At 40.2% G+C, this 24,643-nt stretch overlaps 1 protein-coding gene and 1 pseudogene across 3 annotated transcripts in view; one reads left to right on the forward strand and one right to left on the reverse strand.

The window, feature by feature from the left end:
- The window catches only part of mllt3 (MLLT3 super elongation complex subunit), an 86,204-nt gene that overhangs the window by 47,526 nt on the left and 14,035 nt on the right, over window positions 1–24,643 (forward strand). For all 3 annotated transcript variants that reach the window (XM_084691507.1, XM_084691508.1, XM_084691509.1), the window contains 4 exons: window positions 8,811–8,883; window positions 9,421–9,556; window positions 13,518–13,617; window positions 19,475–19,546. In XM_084691507.1, coding sequence (XP_084547633.1) covers window positions 8,811–8,883; window positions 9,421–9,556; window positions 13,518–13,617; window positions 19,475–19,546 — 381 coding nt within the window. The remainder of the gene's footprint in view (window positions 1–8,810; window positions 8,884–9,420; window positions 9,557–13,517; window positions 13,618–19,474; window positions 19,547–24,643) is intronic.
- On the reverse strand, window positions 540–8,545 carry LOC146222345 (uncharacterized; annotated as a pseudogene).

Below are 24,643 nucleotides of genomic sequence, written 5' to 3' on the forward strand. Positions count from 1 at the left end.
ATCCTCAGCACATGGGAAATTGTGAACTAGTTCTAGTCAGGTGAAATTACTATCATTCTGATTGGATTTTAAGAGCAGATTGATTGCTGTAAAATGTGGGGACTATTTTCATATACATTTATTCATTTAGCAGACGCTTTTATCCAAAGCGACTTCCAAGAGAGAGCTTTACAAAGTGCATAGGTCACTGATAATAACAACAACAAGATAGCCCCAAAGCATTGCAGGTAGCCAAAACAAGAAGCACACATTGTGAACAACCAAAAAATAAGTGCTAAAGGGAAGAACCATAAGAGCATGTAGTTAAGCAAGTTGCAATTAAACAACATGCATCTCTAAGTGCAAGTGTACCTGTAGAAAAAGTAGCAGCAATAACGATAAAAATAAGATGAACTAAAATAGAATATTTTGCAGCAAATACAACAGTTTAAATCAGTTGCCACTAACCAACAAGAGCAACAAGTCTCTAAGCAAGAGTCATTGTGATCCTTGAGGAAAATAGCATTGGGTTCAGCAAACCATTCCTAAGTACCGTTGTACTACCGGAACAAGTGCGTCTTGAGCCTTCTCTTGAAGGTGGCGAGACAGTCTATGTCTCTGATGGAGGTGGGGAGTTGATTCCACCACTGGGGGGGCCAGGCAGGAGAAGAGCTTGTGTTGGGACCGGGTGGTCTTAAGCAGTGGAACCACCAAGCGGTTGTATGAAGAAGACCGTAGGTGGCGGGTGGGGGTGTAAGGCTGCAGGAGAGACTTGATGTAGTCGGGTGCAGTCCCGTTCACTGCTCGGAAGGTCAGTACCAGGGTCTTGAATCTGATGCGGGCCGTGATGGGTAGCCAGTGGAGGGAAATGAGGAGCGGAGTAAAGTGGGAGTGTCTGGGTAGGTTGTAGACCAGGCGGGCCGCTGCATTCTGAATCCTCTGAAGAGGGCGAGTTGCGCATGCTGGGAGACCGGCGAGCAGGTAGTTGCAGTTGTCCAACTTGGAGAGGACAAGTGCTTGGAGAAGCAGCTGGGTGGAGTGCTCAGACAGGTATCTCCTGATCTTCCGGATGTTGTAGAGGGTGAATCTACACGACCGGGAGACTGCAGCAATGTGGGCCGTGAGGGAGAGCTCATCATCCATGGTAACCCCAAGGTTCCTGGCAGAGGATGAGGGGGTCACCGTCTCAGATCCCAGAGTGATTGAGAGAGTGGGAGATAGAGGGTTTGGCCGGGATGATGAGAAGTTCTGTTTTGGCGAGGCTCAGCTGGAGGTGGTGCTCGGTCATCCAGGCGGAGATGTCTGCGAGGCAGGCCTCAATCCTAGCTGAGATCCTCGGATCGGTCGGGGGGAACGACAGGTACAGCTGCGTGTCGTCAGCGTAGCAGTGGTAGGAGAAGCCATGGGAGGTGATGAATGGTCCAAGTGAGGTGGTGTACAGAGAGAAGAGGAGGGGTCCAAGGACGGAGCCCTGTGGGACACCAGTGGAGAGCTGGCAAGGGTCTGACAGTTTGCCTCCCCAGGAGACCTGGTAGGATCTTCCCGACAGGTAGGATGAGATCCACTGGAGTACAGTGCCAGTGATGCCCATCTCAGAAAGTCTGTAGAGAAGGATCTGGTGGTTAACCGTATCAAACGCTGCAGAAAGGTCCAGCAGAATGATGACGGATGACCTGGAAGCCGCTCTGGCAGACTGGAGGGCAGTGGTGACTGAAAGGAGGGCAGTCTCTGTGGAGTGGCCGGTCTTGAAGCCCGATTGGTTGGGGTCAAGCAGGTTGTTTTGAGAGAGAAAGTTACACAGTTGGTTAGATACAGCACGTTCAATTGTTTTAGAGAAGAAGGGTAACAGTGATACCGGTCTATAGTTCTGGAGGACGGCAGGGTTAAGGGAGGTTTTTTTGAGTAGAGAGGTAACTCTGGCCTGTTTGAAGGCAGAAGGGAAGGTGCCAGAGGTAAAAGAGGAGTTTAGGACATGGAGAAGAAAAGTTATGATGGAGGGGGATTTGGTTTGAAAGAGAGGGGAGGGGATAGGATCAAGGGGACAGGAGGTGGGGCGATGAGAGAGAATGAGGTCAGAGAGCTCTGCCTCGGATAGGGGAGAGAATGAGTTTAGACGTTTAGTTGGGTCAGTCATGGAGGGTAAGGGGGTAGGAAAGGTGGGTTTAGGGAACCGACTGCTAATGTCGGTGACTTCTCTTTTTATTTTTTTTATTTTATTAATGTTCAGAATCTCACATACACATTTCAATTGTTCTGATTCTATGTATAAAGAGAAGTAAATGAAAAACAAACAAACACATATACAAATAAAGAAACCAAAACAATACTATAGTAACAAAACAAAAAATAAAGCAGGGAGAGATCCTTTTCCATAAAGTAAAGAAATACAGTCAGGCCATTTATCTGTGACATAGTTGCACCACTTTTGCTAGTGCTTAAGAAATGTTTCCATTCTTTCGTTAACATGAGCTGTAATCTGCTCCATTCTGTAGATTTATGTTACAATGTCTCTCCATGATGTAATTGTAGGACACTCTGGTAATAACTATTTTCTGGTAATAGTCTTTTTACTGGCCACCAGCATTGCATTTATCAAGTGTCTGTCCCTTTTCAGCCAACTTTGAGGTATAATTCCAAGGTACAGAATCTTAAAGTCCAAAGGAACGTCCTCTCGAAAGATGTCCTGTAAAGCATCATGTACCGCCTTCCAAAAGTTTTTAATAATGGGACAGTCCCAGAAGATGTGGTAATGGTTTGCACTTTGGTGTCCACACTTTCTCCAGCAAACAGGAATGTTATCGCTATAATGAGATGTCTGAGACGGTGTAATGAAATATCTTATTAAAATGTTCCAGTTAAACTCTCGCCAGCTCATTGAACTAATACATTTCCATTGATACCCCCATATTAATGTCCATTCTTCCTCAGAAATATCTAACCCAGATTCCTTTTCCCATTTTGCTTTAATGTATGCTGTTGAATGAGTTTTAAGATCTAGAAAGCGTTTATATATGGCTGATATCACCCCTTTACTGCAATTTGACTTATATTCTCTTTTGAACAGTTCCATGAGACTGGAGTTTGCCTCCGTTACCTTTTTAACGTTTTCGTTGACAAAATGCCGCAACTGCAAGTATCTAAAGAAGTCCTGTTTCTCTAGCAGATACTTTTCTTGAATCATTTCAAAACTAAACAGTATGTTTCCATTCATAATATTGCATAAAGCTGTTATTCCATTATCTCTTCATTTTTTGAATCTGGTGTCCATTTTATTTGGTGTGAAGTCTGAGTCATATCCACACCATTTAAGGGACAGTAGATCTCCTTCTAGTTTATCTCTAATTATATTTTTCCACACCTTAAAGGTCAATTTGAACCATTGATTATCAGAACTGTTTATGTAGTGTTGCAGTTTAGAGTCAGCTATGATTGCCTGTATTGGAATGGGAAATATTTTTTCTTCAATGTCTTTCCACTGTGCACTATATGAAGGATTGCACCAGCATATTATTGCTCTTGTCTGGGCAGCATAGTAGTATTCCTTGAGGGATGGCAGACCCCATCCTCCCTTCTCCTTTACTAACTGCAGTGTTTTGAGACAAACCCTTGGTCTCTTGCCTTGCCACACGTATCTAGACAACATTTTGTCCCATTCATTAAGCTGGCCCTGAGTAACTTCTATTGGTAGGGTTTGAAATAGATATAACAATCTGGGTAATATGTTCATTTTAATAGATTGTATTCTTGAGCTGAGACTGAAGAAAGGTACGAGGTTCCATCTTCTTTCTTTGATTTTTTTGTGTATAGGTGAGTAGTTATATTCTGATAGTTTTGACAGATCTTTTGGAATAGTTATGCCTAGGTACTTAAAGGATTTCGCTTGCCATGACCATAGGTATTTGCTCTCCATTTCTGATGTTGGATTATAGTTATACGCTAGCACTTGGGTTTTACCCACATTAACCTGATATCCTGATAATTGCCCATATTTCTCAAGTGCCAGCATCAGCTGGGGCAAAGAGTGTGTTGGCTGTCTGAGATAAACTAGTACATTATCTGCAAAGCATGCTAGCTTATGCTCTCTTTCCGCAAGTTGCATGCCTCTGATTTCTCAGTTTTGTCTTATATATTGGGCTAATGGCTCAAGGAAAAGTGCAAATAATATTGGTGACCATGCACAGCCCTGTCTTGTACCTCTTTCTAGGGTAAATTGATCTTCGATCAATTTAGTAATAAACTTTTCAACTCTTCTGGCCATAATATAAGTGAACATCTTATAATCTATATTTAAAACAGATATTGGTCTGTATGACGCACACTCCGTTTTATCCTTGCCTTCCTTTGGAATGGCAGAAATGATGGCCTCCTTCCAACTAGGAGGTGTGTGTGTCTTTTCCAGGACCCAGTTTAGTGTAGGAAGTATGATAGGAATCAAGTCATTTTTTAACTCCTTGTACCACTCAGCTGTATAACCATCGGAACCTGGAGCCGTACCTGCTTTAAGTCTGCTAATTGCCGCTTGCAGTTCATTTTCTGTTATCACAGCCATTAGCTCTTGGTTTTGCTCTTCATCAAGAGTGGGTTATTTCAGGGTGTTCAAGAAGGTATCAATCTGGGCTATGCCTCCTCCTGGGACTCTTGTATAAAAAAAATTGTAAAATGCTTCAAATGCTCCGTGAATCTCACTTAGCTTGTTTTTGATCTCCTTTGTTCTAGGGTGTCGTAAAACTGTATTTTCAGCTAGTTTTTTCTTCAGTTTCCATGCCAGTATTTTCATTGATTTTGGGCCACTTTCATAATGTCTCTGTTTCAGATACATGAGGTTTCTTTTAATGTCTTGTGTGGTTAAACTTCAAATTTCATTTCTGATTTTCTCAATTTCCTGAAATGTATTTCCATCTGAACTGGTCTTATGTTTTGATTCTAAATTCTACAATTTTTGTTGTAGCTCCTCAAGAACTTTTTTTGTTGTCTGTTCTCATGTGAGGCTATTGCTATAATTTTTCCTCTTAAAACCGCTTTCATAGTATCCCACAGTATGAGGTGAGACCTCACCATTATCATTAAATTCTAGGAAGACACTCATTTATTTTCTAATATCTTGTTTGAAACAAGGATCATTGAGTAGGCCAGAGTTTACTTTCCATAAAGTATTTTGGGGTGGTAGGTCAAGGTCAACAGCTAGATAAATAGGTGCATGGTCACTCAAATCAATCGTCCAGATATCACATGTATGTATTCTATCTCTATCCCTCCCGAATGTTATAAAATAATCTATTCTGGTGTAAATGGAATGAGGAGCGGAGTAGTGGGTGTAATCTCTTCTTTGTGGGAATAGTTCTCTCCATATATCAATAAGTCCCACATCCTTGAAAAGTGTGTTGACTTTTCTATATAGACATTTTGTTTCATATGTTTTCCCACTTGAAGAATCAAGTTGTGGTTGTTGATGGATATTAAGATCCCCCCCACATATTAGTAGGCCTTCTGTTTCTGTTATTATGATATCAATTATCTTTTGAAAAAATTCCATATCACTTCTCGGAGGTGCATTGATATTGAGTAAGGTTATTATATTCCCATCTTTATTTCCCTTAACTAAAACATACCTACCCTCCTTGTCTTTGATTTCAGATGTTTTTTCAAAATTGACCTGTTTAGAAATAAGAATGGCTACGCCTCTCCTATGTCCTAGCTAACATGATGAGAAAAACAAGTTAGTAAAGCCCATTCTCTTCAGTTTTTCGTGCTCCTTATCATTTAAGTGGGTTTCTTGTAGATATACCACATGTGCCCTCTCTTTCTTCATTTTAGTTAGAATTTTAGAGCGTTTGATTGGATTTAATAGCCCGTTAACATTGTAAGAAATTATTTTAACCTTGTCACTGGCCATAGATTAAGTCTATGCATCTTTATGCTTAAACACATTTCAAATGATTTACTCCCTGAAAATCAACAATTAAGAACATTTTCACACAATAAAACAAAAAACACAGTAACTTAGATTCCAAGGCTGAGGTCCTGATATGACCCTTAACTAAGCTAGAAGGAACGTCTAGCTTGGGAGGAAAGCCTCTCCTTTTCATAGGTTGAGGGCCTCTGCTGAAATTTCCCTAAAGAGGGAGAAAAAAATCTTTGTCCATCAGTGCAAAGGCTAACTTAATGTCTGATCCCTCCATTATACTTAATATTTTTACATTTGTCAGGGAAGGGAATATACTTGTGTTTAGATAGTGATTTTTGGGGGGAATTGGTACAGTTACCACTGTTTCACAGCATCTTCCGTCTTCATGGGTCATTCACGGGTCCTCCGGCTCTTGTTATGTGTCCCCCGACACCGTCCTCGGGCTTCCACTCTCTCCCATGCAGTGCGAGACAGCTGCGCGGCTAAATCCCCATTCGGTTCACCCCTGAACAAGTTGATGGGAAGTCCTCTGTTCTTCATATCTGTCGTCGCTTCCTTTGTTGATTGGTAGAGCTGTGTCCCATTCTGGTAGTGCACTCGCAGTTTGGCTGGGAATGTGGTCTGGAAGCGAATACTGTTGTGTTTCAAAACTCGTTTTGCCTCGGAGTATTCCTTGTGCTTCTGTAGAACTGCTGGGGGATAATCCTGGTCAAAAAATATCTGCCTCTCATTGTTAATAAGCACTTTTTTCTCCCCCCATGCTTTCCGTGGGATTTCTTCTTTAGTCTTGTATCTCAGGAATCATATCACTATTGACCGTGGCTTGTCTTCCCCAGTAGGTTTAGGAACAAGGGCCCTGTGTGCTCTCTCAATCTCAATTGCCGTTGCATCGGGTATTTCCAGTTTGTCACGCAGGAGCTTTTCCACAAACTCCACCGTTGATGTCCCCTCTGCGTCTTCTGGTACATTGAACATTCTGATATTTTTCCGTCTGGATCTACCTTCTAGGTCTAGCAGTTAATTCTCGAGCTGGGTCACTTCTTTTATCAGTTTTGTTACAACTTGTTCCATATTCTGGGTGCGGTCTTCTACCTCACCCACACGATTCTCCACTTCCTCAACTTTTTGGTCAACTTTAGTGAGTTCAGATGTCGTTCAGTTGTTTATTCATATCTTGACGAAAATCCAGAATCTCCTCTAATACTTTAGCCAGGCTAGCTGCTGTGTCTTGATTTGGGCTAGCATCTCCATGAGGTGAGCTAGAGTTTACTCGGCCAACTAACTCGGTTTGCTGTTCAGTACATTTTTTACTTGTTGTTTCCCTTGTTCTTGATTTTGGCCCCGACATTTTGACCGTGTACAAGTAAAATATAATATTATTTGAGTATTTTTGGGGCGAAATATATTGATTTTTTGGAGGAGCTGTGTTCTTAAGCAGCCACTTGCTGTGCTGACGTCACTGGAACCCTGATGACTTTCTTCTCAAAGAAGGAGGAGAAGTCGTCTGCTGTCAGGGTGGAGGAAGGGGGGGGTTGAGAAGAGTGGAAAAGGTAGAGAAAAGTTTGTGGGGGTTTGAAGCAGAGTTAATTTTGTTAAGAAAGTAGAGGGTTTTAGCACCAGTAATGTGAGAAGAGCAGAATTTAGGGAGGGAGTGATGCTTATCAAGGTCCAGACCGTCTTTGGACTTGCGCCATCTCCTCTCACCTGCTCGAAGGGTGGACCGTTCTTCACAAATAACATCCGTGAGCCACGGGCAGGTGGGAGAAGATCATGCAGGCCTGGTTGACAGGGGACAGAGAGAGTCAAATGATGCAGTTAAAGTGGTTAACAGGGTGTCAGTGGCAGTGTTAGTGGGGTGGGACGAGAACTCGTCAATGGGAGGGAGGGAGGATGTTACCATAGAGGAGAAATGGGAGGGGGATAGGGAGCGGAGGTTGCGTCGGAAAGTTAAGAGGGGAGGGGGAGGTAGGAGGAGTTGGAGGGAGAGAGACAGAATTGGATAATGTAGTGATCAGAAATATGCAGTGGGGTTACAAAGGTTAAGTCAGTGATACAGTTACGTGTCAGGATGAGGTCTAGCTGTTTGCCTGCCTTGTGGGTCGCCGGTGTGCTCAGCAGCGCCAGGTCAAAGGAAGTCAGGAGAGACAAGAAGTCGACAGCCTGCGTTCCTTGGAGGTGGATGTTGAAGTCCCCAAGGACTATCAGCGAGGTGAGTGAGTGAAGGAGTGGTTGACGGAGAGAGCAGCTGGAGTTGCAGAGTTCTCTGGGCGGATCCACGTCTCTGTCAGCGCGAGGGCATGAAGAGAAGCATGAGATGCAAACGCCGGGATGAAGTCTGCCTTGTTCACAGCAGACTGGCAGTTCCAGAGCCCTAAAGAAAGAGAGAGGGCTGGTGGAGAAGATCTGGATAGGTATTGAAGGTTAGAAGTTGACCGTATATACTTTGTGAAATATCGCCCGCTGGTAGACTCCCTGTCTTTGTTCGACCGAGTCTTTGTGCGCCGAGGCTGGCAGACGAGGCTGCCTCTGTAGTGCTAGCCGCCTTAAATATGCTAATGCGCAGATACAACGCCCCCAATTACTGTCAAACAGAAGAATACCCTGAGTACCCTGAAACCGAAAATGACTCACTGGCTAGCTACTCTTTGACCAGTCTGACATATTGAACGTCTTCACCAATAAAAGCTTTGAAAAACTATGAAATGTGTATTATTGTTCCAGTATTCCATAGAAACGTGAGAAAAATGTCCACACATACTGAACCTGAACCGTCAAACCTTAAAATTGCATGTTTTGTTCTACAAATCCAAGACTGTGCATTTTACGCTTTTTTATTTATTTTCTTATTTGCAGTTAAGCGTCAATAAGTTTATATGCATTCTAATGTGTTCGCTAATGATGTGTCCTATTTACTCCTCTATTCCAGTCAAAGCAGCCTAGCCCTGCCAGCTCCAGTTCAAGTTCTAGCTCGAGCTTTACACCCAGTCACAAGCATCAAGGTAAATTAAAGGAATAACATACATGAACAGATATGATGTGCTTGCATTCTCTTGCTGTCTCTTTCTCTAATGCAAACAATTTGTGTAATGTTTTTCCATGTGATGTGCAGCTACAGCAGATTATACTCTTTTCCTCTTACCCCTGTTGCATGCACTTTTATTTACAAACACAGTGGTGAACTTTGTCCATAGGAAGTTTGTGGCAGTTCCTGTCACTACCCACACAGGTAACCATTGATCTGATCCCGGTGGGGTGTTTCAGAATGCCCCCCTTCCCCCTTCTTACACACACAAAAACCCTTACATGCACACAAACACTTAAAAACCTCCTTTCTATAAACATGTTGTCTTCTAACTCCGATTGCGCAAGAAAGTGCCATTGGTACTATGAAGTGTCCCTTCATTTCTCTTATTATATCTCTCTCTGTCTCTATGATGTAACCTTGTGTGCACACACACACGTTTGTATATACTTTGTTTATAAATCCAACATATTTGAATAATTAACATATGTGTGCCCCTTTCTCACAAATGCAGTGTTGGGTCCCCTCCAATCAATCATGCAAGACCTGCACTCTGACGATAATGTAGAGGAGTCTGGGGAGGAGGACAATGAAGCAGACTCTGACCTTGAACGGCCCATGCACACACATATGACACATTGCCACCGCAGGTGAACCAATATGATCAACCATTGTTATCTTGTGGTTATGATTGTAGCGGAGTAACCGGTGGTAAAACCTCTAGATTGAACAAACGTAAGCCTACCACAGGGAGATATTTGTATACAAATCCATCCTACCATACTCCCTTTCGGCCTAATCCCAATACTCCCCCTTTCCCCTTAGTTTCGCGCGTTCCCGTGAGAGCTAGTGCTGTCCCAATACTCTTTTTGAGCTAGGGGTAGGGCTAAGACTAAGGGGTATACACCCCTTAAAACCAAGTAAGATTGGGAACTTACTTGAAACCTAGGGCTATGTGAATACTGCGCAACCGGCAACAATGGCGCCAGATCATCCAGAGAGTCCAATAAATGTAATATATTTGGCTTAATTAATTGATAAAAAAATTATGACAGTCTTTTTTTGTGTTATACGCAACCATTTTCCTAATTGAAAAGTTTCAAAAAATAGCTAGTTTGGTACGCTAATGTTACAGTGCTGAATTGCAGTCCCGCATTTTTTTGACTAGCATGTCTACAGTTTTATGTGAACTCAAGTAGCAGCGAATTTCGTTTAATAGCAGTGCATAACACTACTTGCTTTGGAGATATCGATACTTGCTAGATGACGTACCTGTAACCAAGTGGTGTCCCATTTCTTAGGGTTATGTAGCCCTAAGGGGGAGTATTGGGATTTGGCCTTATACTTGTCATGGCTTTTAAAATTGACTTTTAAAATGTAAAGGTTATAACTTGGTCTTCATTGAATTTGGAAAAGATGCTTTTAAAATGCGCTGCACAGTCACAAATATCATTATATTGTGCATTGCAGCCTTTCTGTTAACATTGATATTTATATTGTTTGCTTTGTAAAGCTTGTTTATATTTCTTTGTGTTCGGTTTGCCTGAATACATTTGTTAATAATTACTGAGCACATTACACAAAAAATTACATCCACCAAAAGATTACCCATTTTAATCGTGACTCAAATTGGGACTAGCCTACCAATGAAATTAAAAGTCTGACTCAACATTAGCAGCTCATAGCTACGTGATTCTGGAGAAGTGGGACAAAACGGGCTTCAAAATGTTAAAAATATGCTCACACAAATTAAACTACATGTACATGTCTAACAAGTACTAAGCTAATGAGTAATGCTTCGATCCAACCTTTCTCTTTTTTTAATCAAAATGTGCTTTTTCCCTTTGCCATCATTTATTGTGTATACACCAAAAACACAAATTAATTTGCACTTACAACAGTGGCGGCTGCTCGTCTTTCAAATAGGGGAAGCTAATTTTCGGCTTACATCGTATACATTTTCAGTTCACTGGCTAGTTCACCCCTACGACACTAGCCTAGCCTACTGTATGAATGAATGAACAAACTACAGAAAAAATATTAAACCTGAAGAAAATATGGGAATTAGGTTAAACTAAAACAAGGAATGTGATGTATAATTGTATGAAATGTATGATGAAAATTGGCAAACAATTTCGCCAAACAAATAAAAATAAATAGGTTGCTGCAGTTTATCTTTCAACTACAGTTGCAGAATCCGTGATGAGACTGAGCTTGAATAGCTTCGGCAACTTTTATAGTACAAAATCGCTGTAAATCAAAAGGAGATAGTCTTTCGACAGACCCTCCAATCATCATGCGGAAGCCCAGCATCCAGGCCAGCGTCCAGGCCAGCTCACTCCTCCATTCACCCCCAGAGACGCTGAGCGTCCAGGGTGGGACATAATCGCAGCATTTATCCAATAACCGTATAGTTTCGAAGCACTGAAAACAGCTGTTCACAGCAGCCCCATTGAAGTCCATGGAAGTTGAGCTTCCACAGGAAATTCACTGTGGCGCTACGGGAATGTATGAGACGGAAATCAGTCAGTCAACCTGCTAATATATATAGCTGATTCTGAATGAACTCGTCTTCGATATGAATGTGTTCTAACGCATTTAAAATGTTAGCACAATAGTAAATATTTGACCATTAATATTTTTTTATGTTACAGGAAACTGAGCTTCCCTTGCAGTCTTAAATAAATCACCACTGACTTACAATATGCTAGAACTATAAGAAGTATAGTCAACACAAATTTTCACAGAAGCTGACAGAGGCCATGATAAAATTACTTTACCTTAATTACAAAAATACATTATCATATATCATATATACAAAAATATATTATCAAATTTCATCTGTGTTTTGTGAATGGGAATTTGTAAAAATTGTTTGACCTTTTAACAGCAATCAAAATGTTTTTATGATTTCTAAAATACATTCTCATGTTAGTCAAGATTCACATTTAAATATGTAAATGTCAACACCGTCAAATGTCACCACTATCAGATTTTTACTTATTTATGGTGGTGACTTGCCAATGACAGAGTTGATGTTCAATGTGAAGTGATGTTTTTGTGGTTTTCAAGTCTAGGTTTTCTTATTGTATTAAATATAAAAATAGATTTGTGTTTTCTATAAGGTATACATACTAAAATGGGACATGACTGCAAAATTAAAAATAATGTCCTCAAAAACTGGAAGAGGGTGTTGACATATCATGGTTTTGACAGAGAAAATTGACATGAAGGTAAAAATATTCTGAAACTAGAAATCTTTCCTGAACCTGCCTGTCATTGATGCACTCTGAAGGACTCCTTGCCACAAGCCACCTCTGCATAGTGCTAACTGCCTCTGATATTGCAGGATTTTATAAAATTTTAATGAATGTCTGAAGGTGTTGACAAAAAGTGTGGACAACTTTGAAACTTTTTGAAACATGCATGTGGCATCGAAAAACAACTTTTATGAGATATGAGCTTTATGAGGTTTTTATTTGTAAAAAAAACCTAAACATTTGTATCTATTTTAAAGCATGCAAATGATTGAACCCCTGTCTGTGGACACACTATTTTATATGTAGTGCAGTGTTATAGATTTTATACAATGATGATTAAATTGAAGGGGATGATTGTGTTCAATACCTTATAGTTTTACACGGCTGTTCTTAATGTGTATGTAGAATGCTCCATTCACTTGAATGGGGCTTCCCAACGTTCTACGGTGAACAATTTTTTCATATTTGCCCGTTGCTATGCATATTTGACCGCTGTCAAGGAAAGTAGCCTTTTTGCCTCGGATTCACTTCTTTCGTAGCACTCTGCAAGTAGTCCGGTAACTTTTAACCCCAGCGTATTCTGTTGCTTCGCGACGTCAGCTGATTTGAAGCCTAAAGAATGTTCAACGTCTATGAAGTTCAACTCTTTGGCGAACTATTTATCTGCTGATCAACACTACGAATGGTAACAAATTTGAGAAAGATACACTGTTAAGTTATGTTTTCGGAAAGTAACCGTGTAATAAGGGGGATAATGTATAGAACGCCGGTCATTATCGGGAAAGCCCCTTCAGAACGAAGCAACATCCCTCGTGTCGGGGTGCTGTTCGCCATGGTGGGGACTTATTTTCCTGATAATGACCGGCGTTCTATACATTATCCTTTACTTAATCCTTCAGAACAACTACAATTGAAAATGATTTTTAAAAAATGTTTTAAACCTAAATGCAGTCAACATTGCAGGCCCGCCGTGTTTTGTCCCATCTCAACAATCACTGTGCTATTAAAATGTAGCACGTTGACTCATTTTGCTAGTCAACTATTGCAAGGTTACACTTGTCTAATTTGACAAATGCCATCTTTTCCAAATAAACTGCATGATACTCTGGTCTGGTGGGACAAGCCAGCCAACTTGCAAGCTAACTGGATTCTGCAATCTGACAGGATTCAGTTATAGAATCAGAATTTGGTTTATTTGCCATGTATGTTACACAAACACAGAATTTACTGTGGCAGGAAGGTGCAAACAAGTGAGAGGTTAGTGATTTTTATTATGTTTATAATTATATTTTATAATGTTCAAGGGTCAACCCATCCTCTCCTCATCTCTAACTTCTCTTCTCCTTAATAGGATCAGCCTGAGTGACGGTAGTGAGAGTGAAAACAGCTCTGCTCCTTCACCCCTTTTACACAACAATCCGCCTCCTTTATTAAAGACAAGTAATAACCAGGTAAGACTAACCTGATAGCTAGTATCCTATACCAAAGCCAGAAATAGAAAACTTTTGTATACTTTGTAGTTCAGCATGTATTGAGTAGAGATTTTTTTTTCTAAGAAACTGAATAATTTACAAATTATTAATACCACAATAAGCAATGAATGAACAATTAATTAAAACGTTGATTCCCACCAAATAGAAAAATGCCTAACATTAACCCAAACCTAAAGAGCCGATAGTCAGAGAGCACAGCAGTAACCTAGACAGGAATGTGCTGTGCCAATTTTAACCAGGTAGCTGTATATAAGCCACCCATACTTGGTAATAACAAGACAATTTTGTGACAATTATAATTAATAAATATAGCTGCAAGCAGCAATGTGGTGGCCAAGCAGGTCAGATGACCCAGAAGAAACTTTCGAAATCTAGTGACTGCGGTGTACCTGGCCTCCTTTGCAGTGGCTTACAGTCTCGCTAAACAGAGAATCAGAGACATGACAAGCTTGTCAGCTTTGGCTGGATTCGAACCTCTGACGTTGACATTGCCAGGACACCAACTTATCCTAGTGAGCTATTCTCAGTGCTGGAAATCACAGATTTCAGTTACTGGGTAAAAAATGGATTTGTCCAAAGTTTAAACAGCTGTAATTCAGTTATATTTTGACATGTAAAGGTGATTGTGGTCTGAAGATAATCTGTGCCAAATTAGGTGAATATTTGATATTTACCAATAACGATTCATTCATTCAAAATGGCGGCCACATCAATTCAGCTGGTATCACAATTTAACATGTATCAGACACAGGATCTTCCCCTAGCGGTTAGATGACACAACCTTTTGTGGACCTCTTTGGAACAGGGTCCTGAACACCTGTACCAAGTTTGATGTCGATGCAGCAATTATTTCCTGAGATATTATCTCACTTCCTGTTTTGGCGGCTTCATCGCCTAATTTGATCAGCTTTACCAAAAGGTGAAAAGGTTTGTGAGGCTTGATCTGAAGATAAATGGTGCCAAATTTTTGCTGATTGCAGGGCCACCTAGAGGTGAAATGGCATGACCTATTTTGGACCTCTGTAGAACAGTGTCCCTAGTCCCTATACCAAATTTGGTGTCAATGCAGTAAAGAGGTGCTGAGATATGACCTCACTTCTTTTATGGTGGCTTGGTTGACGACTTTGATTGGCTGCCACTTTTCCTTTACATTCAAAATGGTGGAGAATCAATAGAGCTGGGTATGATGTCATAGAGTGCTTTGAACTCATCTTGATCCAGGGAATCCAACGATACCTCATTTTGGACAAGGGGGCATATGGTTCAAAAGTAACATGTGTAAACACACCTTCAACTTTGACCCATTGGTGGCGCTAGAAGGGTTGGAATGCGAGGTATGAAACTTGGTGAAATTGATGAGGGGACTGGTCCCAATGAGTGTGCCAAATTTCACAACTTCTGACAATGTGGTTCTAGGGGCTTGGCCACCAATGACTCTGCGTTTTTAATTGGGTTAATCGATTTGCTTCTGTGTGCATTTACTGGATGGCCGTCATTCACACTCCATTTAGTGCAATTCCAGTTTCAGCAAATACAGCTTTAACTGGTGTACCATGGGTATTCCAAAGTTGCTCCAGTTTCTCCAGGGTGTGATTTTGATAAAGGACAGTGATTGATTGCATATCAAAAGAGGTTGGCAGGAGAAAATCCGTTGGAGAATGAGCATCTACTAAATCCTGGGTGCATTTTTTTCCACCTTTACTACGCTCTGCAAAGTTCGTATTCTGCATGTGTTCTCTTAGTAATCCAAAGGAGTGCAGTGCTGTGATGGACGTTGTTTGGATAAGCATTTCGACATCAAATGATGAAAAACAATGAAAAAGTACTTTTCCATCAGTTTGGCTTGCTCTCGTCGCATCGCAGCCCCTTCACTCTGATTGGTCCAATGATCTCCAGCAAGTTTCCGACTAATATCTCAAGAACTGGGCACTCAGCAAAGTTAATATTTTGCGTTTGAACTAATGCGACTAACAGAATAGGAGAACAGTCTATAAACTTTATTTTTTAAATATGTGTGGCGGCCTGCGGAAACCCGTGGATGTCGCGGCTACTCAGTGTTGGCTATAAGCCTTTAAAGATCGAAAAATCGTTTTATGTCAAAATTTCGATTTTTGGATGTTTTGTATAGTTAACACCCTAAACTTTATTGTAATGTTCAAAAAGTATATGATTACTTATGAAAAACTGTTAATTTCAACAGTTTTTGGACATGTCTGCAAGCAAGGTTTTCAAGCCATGTCAAATCAAATGCTTAGTTTGCCTGCTCTTTTGAGTGCTGCAGCAGTCCATTACAACTGATCAATGAAATAACTTGCTGAGAAGTTATTAATGTAGCCTATACTTAAACTGACATTTACATTCACAACGTCATTACGAACAAAAGGATTTTCTTCCATATCACTTTTTGACACAGGTCGACTTGATGTAACTTCAGGTGTGATAAAGATATCTGAGTGATTTAAACAGATTTGTATCCGGGAGAGTTTGTAGTTTCCAATATGTATAATACCCAGAAAGTACATTTGCAATCATAGGGTGTCATTTATTGACATGGTTCTTCATATGAAAATAATGAACTATTATTAACAACTATATTTACTCAGATTATCGAAATGCAAATGTAGGCTACCTTTATTGACTTAAGTTATTACAATTAATGATATACGCCCACTAAGAGGCGTAACACAACAATGTGCGTTAGAGACTTAGGAGAGTCTACAACGGTGGCTCATGTGCACGCTTATATTCAGTTACTCTGAGTAAAATAATTAGTTACTAATTCATTACCTTTTTTGGAACGTAAACAATACCAGATCAGTTTAGAACGCAAGGCCCTGAACTACATTCGGCTAGCGTGTTTCCTACATTATCGCTAGCTACTTTACCATTGAGTTATCATGACTAGCGCATATTACCGCCAATTAACTGGCTGTGAATAGCAGCGATACATCAAATAGTGTCCCCTAACCGACCCACTGGACCAGAACGTTATTTATTTTAGGCTATAATTTATTTTAGGCTGATTGATAGCCTACTCAAGGTAGAGCTAGTTAATCTATCCCGATGTCTACCACTGTGTCAAATAGTAGCTACAGTGCGTTTACAGTCTAAAGAGCAGTGTTGGATGTAACGCGTTACAATGTAATGCGTTACAGTAGTCAGACTACTTTTGTTAGGTAACGAGTAACTTAACGCGTTACTTATTTAATTGAATGAATCCGTTACTAGTTCCTTGTTCAAACAAGTAACGTGTTACTTAATATAGTCTTTTGGTCGAGAGCACTCAGCATGTAGCTAAAAGTCTAGGAAAGTTGAGGCTACTCGGTACCAACGAAAATGTCTTAATCTGATAGACAGGTGGGTTCCCCTTTGTTCTTTTGGTGCGCTAGATTCAAACTTAGCCATTGTAGAGCTAGCTAACTACTAGACTTCTGCCTGACATTTTACAACATTATTTATGGATGAAAGAGTTATATTGCTTTTCATTATAGTGGATTATTACCTTGATCCGTCTTGCTGTATAATGAGGATTGATCATGTTATACGCAAGTTACACTTAATATTCAGTACAATATGTGCTATTGCTGAGGTCTACCCATTAAATGTGCCTTCTGGGCATAAGAGTGACCTAGGTGAATTGTCTTAGAAATAAAAAACTTTTCTCAAAAGTAACTTAACGCCTTACTCTCTACAGCAAGTAACTAACGTAACTAGTTACTTTACAAGGAATGTAACTCGTAACTGTAATTAGTTACTTTAAAAAGTACCGTTACCCAACACTGGTAAAGTGGTTAGCCTATAAAAGTCTGATTCCTACAACTATTTTTTTAATGGGCAACGAGTACCACCTGCATAAGTAAAATGTCATAGTACTTATTTATCTTAGCTTGGTCACTGTTTAACCATTCTTTTAGGACACAATCTTGTTTTTACAATATTTTCTATATCTAATATTCTATAATCACAGATCAAATGTCATTCATTTCTATATGTTGGATTACAGTATGTTGTATAATATGCCATTGCCAACTGCGTTCAATCAAGATCCATAGTTGTTTTTCTTTGAAACATGATAGCCTAATACCTTAAACACAAGATTGCATCTTAAATGAACGACTGAGTTGGGAAATAGTTGAATAAGAACGCATTTAACCCGGAGGGGATCAGCTTGGTAAACCTGCCTAATGAAGATCATTATTTTTGGGAGTTATAATAAACGTAACTGACTTTAGTTAAATCCCCAGGAACATTAGAAACGCCGGGTTATTAAAGTAACAAGCTTATAAGTGTTGGCTGAACCTGAACTTGAACTTATCAATCAACTTCACCATACACTCAGACTGTGAGGTTTCTCAGCTTTCCTTATGGACCTGTAGCACATGCCCTGACCACGACTTCCCCTGTGTCCTGATTTATTAGGAACTGAGAGGGGCAGAAATACAAATTATAATACATAAAAATGGACAGTTAGCATTTAAAATAAAGAAAAACAAGCTTCTATACTACACAAAAAATGAACACATCGACCTGAACACCACATTAAACTACTTACTCTCATAGTTTTGCAGATAACTGGATATGTACAGTTTGAATCCCTTGTCCCGCTTGCTTGTTGGAGCAGGGGAAAAAGCATTTAGGTGCGATGGACGTCACTGACACTTATTTTAAGCAGGTCTTGGAGACATCTACTAAAGCTAAGCATTTTGGAAACTTGGGTGATGGTCTCCCATAAACCAGAAACCGAATTTTGGCTCCAGCGGACGTTCGTCAGTACGATTGTGCACAGAGCCTATTAGGCTTTATGCTTTTAAAGTCTTTGGCTGTTTATCAATCCGAAGAACGCTGAGAACGCAAGTACATTCTTTTGAAGAACGTTCTTGCAAGCGTCCTTGCAAGGACTTTTGGGAAATCAGAAGCGTTCTCGCTGGTCAAGTCACCATCCAGTGCATCCTCGATCAAAGGGGCGGATCAGGAAAATTTCCGGGTATTTTTGGCGTTCTTGGTGACTTGTGTTCTTTGGATTGGAACCATACTTGGGCAATGAAAGATGACGTCAAACAAGTTCGCAAGAACACAAGAACGGAAAACACATGGATTGATAAACAGCCTTTCACTTCCATCAAAGCAATCATTCGCGCGTCTGAAACCGGAAGCTTTCAAGGGCCAAACTTGACAAGTGAAAATTCTAGAATGTTCATTAAAAAATGGCCAATACTAAAGCGTTTGTGACATAGTTCAAAATATAAACCGCACCACCACAAGAAAAATGTTAAATCGGGGTATAAACGCGGCTTTATTTATTAATTACTTTCTTTCGTTGCTGCTGCATATCTTCTTTAAGAAATTAACGGAAGAAACGGTTATGGACGATAATGGGGTCTGGAACGTTGGTGAGTTTGAATGGAAGATAATGGGGCCGCTTACTCTAAGGAAAATAAGGAAATTCAAATTAGCTTTGACAACCGATATTCAGATGCGTTTAAAGGGGCTGGCTAGCGAACAGAATGACAAAATAAAGTGGATATACTTTTAGTACAGATCAGTACATTTCATTACATAGATGAATGTGTTTACCGATGTCTGCACATTGCAAATGTACAAGTACAATGTTTGACTAGAATAGATGTGGCGGTTGAACAAGTACTTCAGAGATGTGAACCTTCTTTACTAATTATAATCTTGTTCCTCTCTTGTCAGGCATATCATTATATCAAGAGAACATCCTTGAAATCCAAATGTGACTTTATCATGGGTGCAGTCCTCCAGCATAATTCCAAACTTCTTGTCCACTAACCTGCTATCTTCCATGTCTCAGGCTTACCTGGACGAGCTGATAGAGCTGCACAGAAGACTAATGGCACTGCGAGAAAGGCGCATATTACAACAAGTGAGTTCAAATACTGTGTATTTCGGGAAAACCGCTGCAGATGTCATGTGCTGTTGTAAACAATGCAACTAGTGGAGGCGGCAAGGTGCTCAGTGTTGCCTGATGCCAGCAACACTGAGAAGACAGTCGACCATTGACAGTCATCTCATACAGTCAGAACTTGCACAAGAAGGTGGAACGTAAGGTAGATTCCCTTTCTAAAACTTGTAAGGGTGTAATAACTAGTTTGTGAAAGACCCAGAGAAACACAAATATCCAACAAGGCAAAATCTCTGACAATTTTGGAATCCTTGCCGGAAGCATTTTTTAGGTCTCGAAAAGAGGACATGTCCGGGTAAAAGAGGACGTCTGGTCATCCTAACAGTACAGTAATTACAACAGAGAACCCCTTCGATTCCGAAGGCCTATTGTATTTAGGCACTTCATGGGTTTTACCAATAGGATGTAGAAAGAGAAACTAATCCTAAACAAATTAATCTTATTTGTTCATGTTCGAAGATGTGTGAGAATAAAATAGAAAAGATTATCTCACAAACCATCCTTTCTTACAGACCTCTTTCTTTGAAACCACAAATTGGAAAAGGCGCTTATGTATAAAGTGCTTCCAATACAGACTGCTCCAAGACATAGCTTAGTGTATCACCCAAGATACTTTCCCCTGGACCTATTGGTCTGCACTTGGGCAGAAATAAATTAATACTACATGACGACTGAGGGCTGAGTGTGAAACAGATCAGGTTACACCCCAATTACAACAGTGTGTATATCTGACACAAGCATTGTACAGTCCACAGTATGGAGGACTAAATGTGCCATAATTAAATAAGCATTTTCCTTTGCAAAGGGGCAGGACACAGCCAGTTTTATCAAAGTCCCGCCCTTTTGCATCATTTAATTTTAAATGCAAAAGGGAGGAACATAACCAGTTGCACAGAGCTGTCCTTATAGGACTGCAAGGTTTAGTCTTGGAGCACTGTGATTGGACACTCGAGAGCAAACTGTCAGACCTAAGCTGTCAATCAAGTAGTAGACATACTCAGTCTTATTGAAACACAAATGGGCCAGTTTCAAATCTATTGTTAACACAATTTGGCCTGTTCTCAGTCACGCTCATCGAAAAATCAACCCAGTCTCATCCCAACTCGTCAAATATTGACGCTCAGGCAGACCCCTTTGGCGTCACTATACTGATGCCGTGGGGCGCCTTTTTCGGGGGGTTTTTACACTAAGGGTTGCACATTGACTTCCACGTTATTATGTTTGGCTTTTGCTTTGAAAATTCTGAAATATGGCGTTGTATTTTGACGCATTAGGTCTCAAATATATTTTGATGAGCTGCTTTCGGATTTTTACAAAATCTCCCCAAAATAAATTGGGCGATTTCATAAAAATCAGGCCGATGTGCTTTATACATGTTTCTTTTGTTACATCCAAGATTATTTTTTTTTTGAATACCACTAACCACAGTCTTGTTTTATTGTCTATTAAACTCTGGTATTATTTTTATAAACAGTGATTTGCGTGGTTGGACTCACTTATGCAAGTCTACAAGCCACCGTATGATCCTTTGCTTGGTGGACATAAGAGTAGAATACCTATGAAGAGAAGATTTACATTTAAAAAATTAGGCCATTCCAAGCAGATTATCCTATTAAAATGTTTAATGATGGATTCCTTTTAGCTGAATATTAGTTATCTGCACTGGTAGTACGGCACGATGGCTTGGCATTCAGAATAATCCATGCCTTTAATAAAAGATGATGGCATGAAGGTCGGCTATATTAATTATAAATGATATATTCTAATTTTTAGGGTGTTTAACACATGGTATGACTTATACAAGTTTTTAAAGGAATGGAAAAAGGGCTTCATATAATCTGCGCTACACAAATGTTTTAACCATAGTGAACTACCTGGACTACAAATATGACGCATATTAGCTTAAAACATATTGTCGGGGGGCTGGGAAAGGTGTAATTTATCAGTACTCAAAGTCAACATTTAACCCTTACATGTGTGAGCTCTAAATATATAACGGTCCCCACTGCGTGAGTTTTTTTTCAGAAACGGGAGCTAGCTAGCTTTCGTTAGCTTCTGGGCTAACGTAACTAGCATAATACTCGTAGCAATGCTATTACCATGCTAGGGTTACTTGTTAGCCTCCTCATTAGTACATTTGGAAGCCGTACCAAACCGTTTGTCCCATAGTATTTGTCTATTGGAAAATATTCAATTGGAATGTTCGATATCGCATATGTGCGACGTTACGCTGTGGGGCCCACATTCGAACTATAACATGTGCGACGCTACTCCTTAACGAGTTAAAAGTCCTTATATGTAATCTTTACTTAACATTATTTTACATTATACTCTTTGAACATGGTGTCGGAGAAATATTTAATGTAAAGTTATATTCTGAAAATACTGGTGCTTAGTATTGCTTGTCAGTAGAGAACCCCCTCCTCGCATGACCTATAGATGACACTAGGCTTACGTAAACAAACAGACCTAGGTTGACCATTATCATACTAAAGGTGCAAAAAATGTGTTTAACCATATGTGTTGAGTGAATCATATGGTCAAGCCTAGGGTCAGAGAACTCTGTAAGTTTCCACGTGCATGCGCACTCTACCTCTGGGATCGATCACATTGACAGCTGATATTCAGGGGAGGGGACTTCTTATCAATATGTTTAAATGGTCTTACATGAAGACTTGTGAACCAGACATATTGCAATCAGATTTTGTGTCCTTGCCGGCAAGCATTAAACTATTGTACTTTCTTTGAATCCGACGACTACTTGATAAAGAAATTACACATTGGCACAACTCATGGTGCCAATATGATGTGAAGACGGTCAATATTGGTCTAAATTAGTGCTGTCAGTTTAACTCGTTATTAACAGTGTTAACGCAAACCCAAATTAACTGCGTCAATTTTTTTATTGCGCGATTAACGCTCTTTCTGGCCTAGCAAACTTTGTAGTGTTTTTCACATGCTGTTGCAACAACTACCAACGTTAGAAAAACTACAACACCACACCAGATCTAGCTAGACCGGAAACAAAACAACAGGCACGCCACACACTCTTGTTTGGCTTGCGAGCCGGCTAAAGAGTAGTAGCAGAGCCCATTTACGGATATTAGACATTCTCTGGTAGTAGGCTAACGTTACGTTTTGAGTGGATGGCGAGCGCGAGAAGCCGAAATGGATGCCAATAAGATTCTGAATGGAAAGTTTACTTTTAAAAAGTTGCCAAATGGTTCCATTGACAAGACCAAAGTGATCTGTGTGTTTTGTCGTTGTAAACTGAGCTATCATCGCAGCACGTCCAGTCTGAAATACCACTTGATGGCCAAGCACCCAGCTGATGCGAATTCTCCGCCCCCTCGTCAAAGCCAGGCGATTGCAATGTTGTTTTCAATAAAAAAAATATTTGCACGAAGCAATCCGAACCACTTTTCCAAAAAGAACAAAAAGAAAAAAAGAAATCGAGACGAAAAGAAATCAAGGGACATTTAGAATAGATAAAAATGTGTGATTAATTGTGATTAATCGTGAGTTAACTATGACATTAATGCGATTAATCGCAATTAAATATTTTAATTGTTTGACAGCACTACTAAATACATAATCCCAGGCTGATCCTAGCCTCAGCTGAAAAAAGGAATTGAAATTGAATTTTGGGAAATTACCTATTCTAGGTGGCGCTGTTGATTCCCTGTAGGGGCTAGGGTTATGAAATTGAAATACTCCGTTTATCTAATCCCAGTTATTCACGGTACCAAGCCACGACTATGCCCCATGAAAGGAACTCTGAACCCTAACCCTAAATTTGGGCCAAAAGTCAAAGTTCAGAGGTCATTATTTCACAACAGGAGTCATGTAGAGCAGTGGTTTAAAAAAAAAAAAATTGGCAACCCACATTTTCAAAATTACAAACCATCGCGACCCAAATGATATGAAAAGGGGTGTTTGCAAATATACAATTTCCCTATTGTTATTATTTATTTGTTCAAGTTTTAATTGAATAATTAGTTCTAATTGTCATCAGTAATAATGTACGACACCAAAGCTGCCCTGCTAATGCATGCACAGTCTGTGTTTGATGTGATGCTAGTGATAAAGAAAGATAGGTACTTCTGCACTTAATGCGAGAGCGCACAGCGTGCGAGCCAACATTTTGTGCCTTTATTTGAGCGCAATAGTTTTTTGAGCTCTATGTAAAATAAACATAGTCGTTTTTTCATTGGTAAAACCTTGTCTAGTGAAGGTGATGTCTTTTTGTCTAAATTTTTCAGCCCCACCCTTAAGTTTCTTAGCCTGGTTTTTCATCGTTATTCTTCTCCCGTTGCTCCCGATGGCCAGTCCGCTATTGCAGGGCTGTAATATGTATGTGGTGGTGGATTTTCAAGTCATATCATTTTAAATTCTTGTGCTGTCAGGGGGTGCTGCAGCACCCTCAGTACCCATATTTCCCGCGGCCATGCATATGTATGTATTTATTTAAATAAGTTTGAAGCTCATGATTTGTACCTGATGTTTCTGGTTGGACTTGGACCTCTGTTGACGTGTCTGGCTCTGGCACAAGCGTTCTTTTAGTACCTTTCTGAAGCCAGGCTCACATAACGACTTACAGACTCAGAAACTTGACACTCTTTTTTAGTTTCTAGGTTTTCAGCAGTGAAAAATCTGTTACGCACTTAAACAGGCATCAGACAGCTTTTTCGAACTAGCGTCCGTGGAGAAGCAAACTTCTGATAGGGTGGGCCGACTGCTTGCCTTTACGTGATTCGTCAAGATCTGAGGTAATTCACGTAGTGATAGGGTCATTACCAATCTCTCTCTGACGCTGACGCTTTCTCTGTCAGTGGTAGAGTACCGGGCCGGCTACATGTGAGAAGTAGCGGTACGCAAGCAAAAGTGGCGGGGTACGCTTAAGAGTAAAATGTACAAGTGCCGGTACTGCGTACCAGTGAGTTCCGGCCCACTTCAATCACTGCCTATGACAAAATCATTATGAAAACATATTTGCCGACCCAATTTTCATCCCTGACTTTGACTTTGAAAAACACTGATGTAGAGACTGTTGTGCAT

This window comes from Hypomesus nipponensis, chromosome 25 (assembly GCF_054491055.1).
Source record: "Hypomesus nipponensis isolate SF chromosome 25, ASM5449105v1, whole genome shotgun sequence".
Lineage (NCBI taxonomy): Eukaryota > Metazoa > Chordata > Actinopteri > Osmeriformes > Osmeridae > Hypomesus > Hypomesus nipponensis.